This window comes from Spermophilus citellus, assembly GCF_964194105.1.
Source record: "Spermophilus citellus genome assembly, chromosome: 4".
Classification (NCBI taxonomy): domain Eukaryota; kingdom Metazoa; phylum Chordata; class Mammalia; order Rodentia; family Sciuridae; genus Spermophilus; species Spermophilus citellus.
The window spans coordinates 198513659-198522192 of NC_138185.1; the positions used below are offsets into that span (position 1 = coordinate 198513659).

The 8534-nt window shown below is 43.6% G+C and overlaps 1 protein-coding gene across 1 annotated transcript in view; it reads right to left on the minus strand.

The window, feature by feature from the left end:
* Nucleotides 1-7105, minus strand: part of HEATR4 (HEAT repeat containing 4) — a 29071-nt gene extending 21966 nt beyond the window's left edge. Inside the window, exons 1-3 of the mRNA XM_081289432.1 lie at nt 5754-7105; nt 4129-4319; nt 2506-2646 (exon numbers count right to left, since the gene is read on the minus strand). Of these exons, the coding sequence (XP_081145558.1) occupies nt 2506-2646; nt 4129-4319; nt 5754-6619 (1198 nt within the window). The 5' untranslated portion in view covers nt 6620-7105. The remainder of the gene's footprint in view (nt 1-2505; nt 2647-4128; nt 4320-5753) is intronic.
* Between the last annotated feature and the right edge of the window lie 1429 nt (nt 7106-8534).

Sequence of the window (8534 nt, forward strand, 5' to 3'; positions counted from 1 at the left end):
TAATATTTATTTTTCAGTTTTTCAGCAGACACAACATCTTTGTTGGTATGTGGTGCTGAGGATCGAACCCGGGCCACACGCATGCCAGGTGAGCGCGCTACCACTTGAGCCACATCCCCAGCCCTATTATTTGTATTCTTGATGACTGCCATTCAGACTGGTATGAGATGATTTGCACTTCCCTAATTGCTAATGACATTGAACATTTTTTCCATGTACTTGTTAGCCTTTTGTATTTCTTTTGAGAAGTGTCTGTTTATTTGTCCATTTATTAATTGGGTTATTTGATTATTTTTTGGTGTAAATGTTTTTGAGTTCTTTATATCTTCTAGATGTTAATCCTCTGTCAGAAGAGTAACTAGCAAAGATTTTTCTCCCATTATGTAGGTTCTCTCTTCATGTTCCTAATTGTCTCTTTTGCTGTGCAGAAGCTTTTAAATTTGATGCTGTCCCATTTATTAATTCTTGGCATTATTTCCTGAGCTTTAAGGATCTTATTAAGAAAGTCATTGGCTGTGCCTAAAAGCTGGAGTATTGACCTTACATTTTCTTCTAGGAGTTGCATAGTTTCTGGTTTATTCCAAGGTCTTTGATCTATTTTTGAGTTGATTTTTGTGCAGGGTGAGAGAAAAGGGTCTTCAATTATCTACATATGGATAACCAGTTGTTCCTGCACCATTTGTTTAAAAAGGCTATCTTTTCTCCAATGTATGTTTTTGGCACCTTTGTTAATAACTGTTGATGTGTTGGTTGTCTTTGTATCTTCTATTCTGTACCATTGGTCTATATATTTGTGGGGCTGGGGATGTGGCTCAAGCGGTAGCGCGCTCGCCTCGCATGCGTGCGGCCCGGGTTCGATCCTCAGCACCACATACAGACAAAGATGTTGTGTCCGCTGAGAACTAAAAAATAAATAATAAAAATTCTCTCTCTCTCTCTCTTTCACTCTCTCTACTCTCTCTTTAAAAAAAAAACCCAGGTCTATATATTTGTTTTTATGCCAATATGATGCAGTTTTTGTTACTATAGCTCTGTAGTATTATTTGACATAAAGTATTGTCATGCTTTCCAGCATTTTTTTTTTTTTTGCTTAAATTGCTTTGGCTATTCTACAAACAACTCTATTTTTAGAATATTTTCCTCACCCCTTACAGAAATCCTGTCCTCATTTCTTCCTCCCTCCCTCCAGCTTCTGACTTCTTCCTTCCTTCCTTCCTTCCTTCCTTCCTTCCTTCCTTCCTTCCTTCCTCCCTCCCTCCCTCCCTTCCTTCCTTCCTTTCTTTCGATGGAACCCAGAGCCTTGTGCATGCTAGGCAAGCATTCTACCACTTCTCAACTTCCCCAGCCCTCCTGGCAACTACCAATCTACTTTCTGTCTTTATGGATTTGCTAGTTCTCAGGAAAAGACAAGAAGAATGGAGCTGACTTATGGGGAAGATGGTATACTAATAGTAATGCCTTGAGTTTGCACAGCACTTGAGGTTTACAAAACATATTCACAAAACCACCTCATCTAAGTACTGCAAAAGTGCCTTGCTGTGGGAATGATCAGCCCCATTTTAATAAGGCAGCTGAAGCCCCAGAAGATGACTTGCCAAGACCAGATCTGAGGTTTTGTGGGAGTACCTTCTCCACTATGTCATAATGGTAATCCTTAACAAAGAAGGAGCGTGGGAGTCTTGGGGCAGTTGCCCATACCTGCTGTCACTTGTACCTCCTTTACCCTAAAGGCTCCTGCCTATCCAGGTGGCACTAGAGACAGGGGTTTGGGGCTGGTAAAAAAGAATGGATCACCACTGCTTTAGTTTCTGCATATTCTCATAGTTTCTTTAGTTTCACTATCTGAACAGTGATACTGGAAAGAAAAGAGGCATGGGAAATGGAGACACAGCCTTTTGGATGGAGGGCTCATTTTATTTCATAAGCTCATTTCTTGTCATCTTCCTTCCTTCTACCCTCTTTGTCTAACAGAATAAAGAATAAAATAAAAGGGCTGGGATTGTGGCTCAGTGGTAGAGTGCTTGCCTAGCATGCATGAGGCACTGGGTTTGATCCTCAGCACACATAAAAATAAAATAATGTGTCCACCTTTAAAAAAAGAAAAAAGACTGACATAAAACAGAAACTTACAACAAAGGAACACCCTAGGGTTTGAGGCAGGTATGGGCCTGAGTGTAGTGGAAAAGAAGAGCTAGCCAAAGGGGAGAGGGCACAGTAGGTAGTGAGGACGCACTTCCTCTTGAAGCATTAAAATGGGACCTTTCTTATTTGTAATTATTGGCCATGAAACACTTGGTTACATCTAAGTTATATCTAATTCAACCGAATGTATGTTCCACCAAGGCTCTTCCTAATTGCAGTTAGTATTTTGTAATTTTACAAGATGACTTTTGGTTGGTAGAAAGGGAGCTCCCGTATTCCTGGGAGTGCTCCAACCCCTTGACTAGAGACCCTAAAGAAAAGCCACACTTCCATCATTACCCCCAATATCAGCTTCCTGCTTACGTGCTTCAGGAATAGGCTGGGAACTCCACCTTTCTGGAGTCTCAGGGAAGACCTTAGATAACTGCTTGTTGTACCGATTGAGGTTTTCCAGGAAAATCTGGTCTCTCTTTGCACCAATCTTATGGATGATCTGGACTTTATCTGTGAACAAAGAATCAGTGAGTCCCTCAGAACCTTCCTCTTTTCTCTCTTCCTGGTTTCCATTCACCAAGATCAGGCCAAATTTCCTTTTGCCTTAATCTAAGCCCTAGGACCCAAGATTACCATGCTGTGGGACATCCTTTGAATGTGACTATTGCTTGGAAATGTCACAACTTGTGACCTCATAGAAAAGCCTGACAGAGGCCTGAAAGCCAGGGTAGTGTTTTCCATCAGTAAGGCAGAATCTAATTTACAGGCATTGTCCCCTTTGAAAAGCTAGACACTAAATAAGGGGCACTTAATTATTCCCATCAGTCATTAGTACCTTAGTCAGAATAATTTTTTAAACCCTTTAAGAAGACCCAGCTGACAGCAGTTTAGGAACAAGATAGGGGTCTAGGAAGAAGAAACAGCTTGGAACATAAAGACCGAGATTGTTTTTTTCATCCTGGGAGCCCAGGCATCTAAAGGAAAGCAAGGTGGATGGAGAAGATAATGGGCATTTGGGGCTGGCGATGTGGCTCAAGCGGTAGCGCGCTCGCCTGGCATGCGTGCGGCCTGGGTTCGATCCTCAGCACCACATACAAACGAAGATGTTGTGTCCGCCGAGAACTAAGAATAAATAAATGTTAAAATTCTCTCTCTGTCCCCCTCTCTCTCACTCTCTCTTAAAAAAAAAAAAAAAAAAAGATAATGGGCATTTATTGAGCACCTCTGTGTGCCAGGCATTGGGCAAGAAAAGATTGAGATTTTTTTTTGTCTACTCTATTTGAGGTGCTTTTTTTATTAACATCACTTTACCAATGAGGTTTCTAAGGCTCAGAAGCCTGTAACTTACTGAAGGTTATTAAGAAGGGACTGATGCTGGGCATAGTGGTACATGCCTGAGATTCTAACAGCTTGGGAGGCTGAGGCAGAGGGATCACAAGTTCAAAACTAGCCTCAGCAATTTAGTGAGGTCCTGAGCGACTTAGCAAGACCTTGTCTCAAATAAAATTAGAAAGGGGCCTGGGGGTGTGGTTCAGTGGTTAAGTGCCTCTGGGTTCAAACCCTAGCACAAAAAAATATTTTAAAAGGGTTGGGGGGGCCGCTGAGCCAGGTTTTAAACCTAATTCTATCTAACTCTAAAGCCTGTTATTTTTTTTCCAACTTAGCACCTTAGTGGGAGAATAATCTCAAAGTGAGCAAAGGGAAAAAGGTGGGCAGAGAAGAGGTAGGGTGCTTCCAGAGTCAAATCCTGCTGAAGTTACAATCCCATCTTCCACTCCCTCCTTAGTAAGGTGAAGGGATATGGTAGTGGGGAAGAGAACTGGTTCCTTCCCATCAGACACCACCGCTGCAACTCCTGTGCTGGTACCCAGGAGCTGTAGCATGAAATCCCCGGGACATCCAGGGCCTCACCTCCCTTTGTATCCCCCAGCCATCTTCACTTCCTTGGTCCACACCCACCTCTACCTCCCCCATAGGGGCTGGCGAAATTACCAAAGTAAATCTCTTGCTCAAACTTGTTGTCTGTGGAGTAAGCAAACTCTCCAGCTGCAGGATTCACCTGTCGGAAGCAGCTCTCCTTTGGGGGCTGGATGATGCTTCTCTTTTCCTCGATATCCTCAGCTGTGGTATTTCTGCCAGGCATGCTTTCAACTGTCTGCACTTGTGGGGAGTAATTGGGCAATCTTGGCAGAGGTGAGAGAGGGGGAAAATGGGAAAGGTACCCCACTTTCCATTAGATTTATGATTCACCACAGCTCTTAGGCTCAGCTCCCACACATGTGAGCGACTGAACACCTGTATTTAACTATTAACTTTGTCCCCAAGATGCCAGTTGAATATGGAGCCACCAGAAGGCTTGTCTTCAGCTACCTTTTCCCTCCACGGATGGGGCCACACCTTCTGCAGCCACTGGCAGCACCGTAGGGTGGCCATGCTTCCAACATAAGCCACGGCCTGCCCCAGCGGGATTGAACACAGGGCCTCACACATGGTGGGCAAGAGCTCTGCCACTAAGCTATATCCCCAGCCTTTTTTATTATTTTTATTTTAAGACAGGATCTTGCTAAGTTGCCCAGCTGACCTTGAACTTGCCATCTTCCTGTCACAACCTCTCAAGTAGCTGGGGTGACAGGTGTACACCACCAGGCCTGGCAGCATAATGCTGCCCCCCCCACACTTTTTAAAACATTGGTTCCCTTAGAGTTTAAAAGGACTTAAAGAAGGGACTTCACCTCTTACATTACCTCACCCTAAAAGTGTGGGTAGTTATTTAATGTCTGTCCACCCAGTTGACAGGCTATAATCTTATTAAAGGTACACACCTGTTCTTTTATATTGAAGTTCCAGCAGACTATCTGAAAGTAGCAAGAATGTAATATATATTTGTCCAATAAATGAATAAATAAATAGATACATATCCACTTGTGACTGGTTCTCTGCCCTGCAGCTGGCTGGGTTTTGAGTCAGTGACACCTGGCTTTGTACAGAGTGAGACAGAGTCAGACCTCAGTGCTGTGAGGTGTCTGCCTTCCTTACTTTCACCATGGATACATTTCTGGGAACACCTGAATGGTAACTGGAATAGCAGTTGAATAGCTACATCTGCTGGGGAAGGCCAAGAACCAATCCCTTTCCTTTAAGGTGGTGGTTCACAAATGGAGGTGATTTTTATCCCTTAGAGACATTTGATGGTGTTTGAGTTGTCTTTGGTCGTCACAACTTGGGGGTGCTACTAGCATCTAGCGGGGAAATGCCAGAGATGCTGCTAACATCCTACAATGCATAGGACAGCTCCTTAAAACAAAACAAAATAAAATGTGTTTAACCCAGAATGTCAGTAGTGCAAAGGCTGAGAAAATTACTTTGAAGAGATCGCAGAGAATGGTTGGTGGTAGAGAGCATGAGGTTGATAGTAGAATACATTGCAAAATAAGGAATGTATGCTGGAGGTGTAGCTCAGGGGTAGACCCTTGCCTAGAGTGTGTGGTAAGCCCTGAGTTCCATCCCCAGCAACACAAAAAATTAATAAGATAAAATAAAGAGTGTGAGCCCACCTGGGAGTCCTTGAAGGGGAGCTAGGGATCCTCAGTGGCACACCTGGGGCCTGGTCAGCCTACCTGTAGTAAACCGGAAGCCGCAGCTCTGGCTGCTTTTCTTCCTTGGGGGGCAGGATGATAACTGGAGGCTCAAACTCTGCTGTCTCTTCTGCCTCCAGCTGTTTCAGGAGCTCCAGGTCACTTTTGGAGGTGAGCTCATCCCGGATGTGGCTCCAGTCATACTGCTGACGCAGGAAAGTCTGCCACTTATTGGGTGATACCCCAGGCCTCGCAGGACGCTTGCTCTGGATCCACCGGGCTGTGCGCTTGTTCAGCTTTTCCAGCACGATGGCCTCCCAGTCTCTGGCCTCCTTCTCATGAGGGGGAAGCCACAGTTCCCTTTCCTCCAGGTTCACATCTGGAGAAGGCGGTGGACTCAGCAAATCTGGATCCTTTTGGGAATAAAGGGGGAGACGGGGAGATGCTCTCTGGATTGTGCTTGCTGGCTTTGATTTCTTCTGTTTCTTGACAAGACTGTCAGGGCTTGCCATCTTCATAGCCTGGGAAATGTCCTCTGTTCTCAGGGACTTGACACTGACAGGTTTCTCACATTGGGCCTTCCTGATCTGGGAAGGTGGGACGATGTCATCTGTGTCGTAGATATGGTCAAAGCTATACTGGCTATAAGGCATGCTGGGCAGGCCTCGCTGCCACATCACCTCCTGAGAGAAGGTAAGGTTGGCAGCAGCCTTCTTCAGATACTGGTTCTTGAGCTTTGCACAGCGCTGAGGGCCAAAGTGGAAGATGGGTGGCACGTTGGAGACAGATGCACAGACCTCTTGGTTCAGTTTTGAGAAGCCAAGAGTCATGCCCCATCCCAGCCTTGGGGGGAGTGACTCAGGGTACTGATGAGAGAAGAAGGTCTTTTCTTTTTGGGTCCCAATCATATTTCCTAGCAAAAGCTTTCTTCTATGCTGCCTGGTCCAGAGGCAGGGCCTGCAGCTGTGACAGGAACCTGTTAAGAGGATGGGACAAACTGGTGGAGGTCTGTAGAAATCAGACTCATGTACAGAAAGAGACTATCTTGGAAGACAGATGAGAAAAGGAATGGGGTGGGGTGAGAAAGCCAAGCAGATTAGAAGGACAGAAGAAAGAAATAGTGCAACATATAAAGTATTTCCTTGTATCAGACCCAGTATTTATATCTGTCCCCAATAGTTTCCCATTTCTAATTGTCTTCAGACATTGCTTTTTCTCTGTTCAAAAGGCTTATAGTAAGCTAGGATGATGTCATTTGCCTGGGTCCCTGCTCCCAAACAGGAGCATTGCTTGAGCCAGGAGTTGAAGGGTACCCTGGACAACATAGCAAGATCCCCGCTCCCAACTCCGTCACACAAAAATAGCTTACAGCATAAAGTTCAAACAACTCAGCCTGGCATTCAGGGTTCAACATGAGCAGGACCCCAGCTTAGGACTTTGTTCTGACTGGTAAACTCTGCAAAAGCCAGCTGGATCCCCTAGCTGCTCTTTGAGTATTCCTCCACAAGCTTCCTCCTGTGCCTTCTGCATGAAATGGCCTTTTCTTCCATACTTGACACAAATTCTATCCCTTCTCTTAGGACAACTCAATTCCCCTACATGCCCATAACTTTTTCTATCCAGGCCCAGTCACACCCAAATTGATATCATTCCTAATTCATACCACTTAGTTTAACTATTACTCCTGCGACACCTCATGTTGTTAAATATTCGGCTCTCTAACTGAACTACCCACATCTGCTGTCTTTTCTGCTCTTCAGGTTACCCAGTACTTTTCCATATTGCTATATAATCTTCATCATTAAAATATTTGAGGGATAGCACATTTTTTCAACTGGATAAATAGCTTCATCTCTTCCTTAACTATTGGCTCTCTCCAGGTTTTAACTAAAATGGAAAGCACCGTAGAAAATAAATAATTTTAGTATTTTGTTTTGTATTTCCTTTGGAAATACTCTCTTGGTCTAATAATGATAGTTGAAAATCATAGAGTATTTTGCTAAGGGCTTCACAGAGGGAAGGTTGTCAGAGTCCAGCTCCAACAGGGGGTCTCAGGAGACGAACAGATGGTGAGGAGTCGGCAAAAGGGGTGGAGAAACAACACAGACACAAAAGTGAAGGTGCTGAATCCCAATCTTTACTTGTGAAGTTAATCATATATACTTTTCATTTTGGCAGGCTCACAGTACTTTGTGGTTACAAAACAGGAATCATTATTCAAAGAAACAAAATATTACGTAGCTACAATTAGATAAGAAGAATGTATCTTGGCATATGCATGAGCAAGCATTTTTCTTTCAGTTTGCATTTTGCTTTGAGCTGTTTCTGCTTAGTTAGCTTTTAATAATAGTTAGAAATGTCCCAGACTATTGGCCTATACCTTGACTATTCTTTCTTGACTTAACTGACTAGAATCGGCGCCACGGTTATGGCAAGTGGTTAACATGAAAAGAGAGGCTATTAATTTTAATCAAACAAGAGCAAGAGCACCAAACCATTGTGCACAGGAACAAGAACAAGTTGCCCAGTACTAAGCACTAATCTGTCTTCTTAACATTAATTCTTATTCTCTAGATTTTAATTTAATTTCTCAAAAACTTCCTTGACTGTTTTTCCTACAGGGGGGTTTTCATTAAACATTAACAATTTACGTTCCACAGCTGAATCATTGCATTTAGAGCAAACAGATTTATTCTTTAGAAGTAGTTGCATTAATTGGGAAAGTCATGTTTTTTCCTTCGTACTTAATGGTCATATGAGAAGTCACAACTATACTTATTAAAGGAATACAAAACCAAACCAGCCCATTCCCAGAAACACACT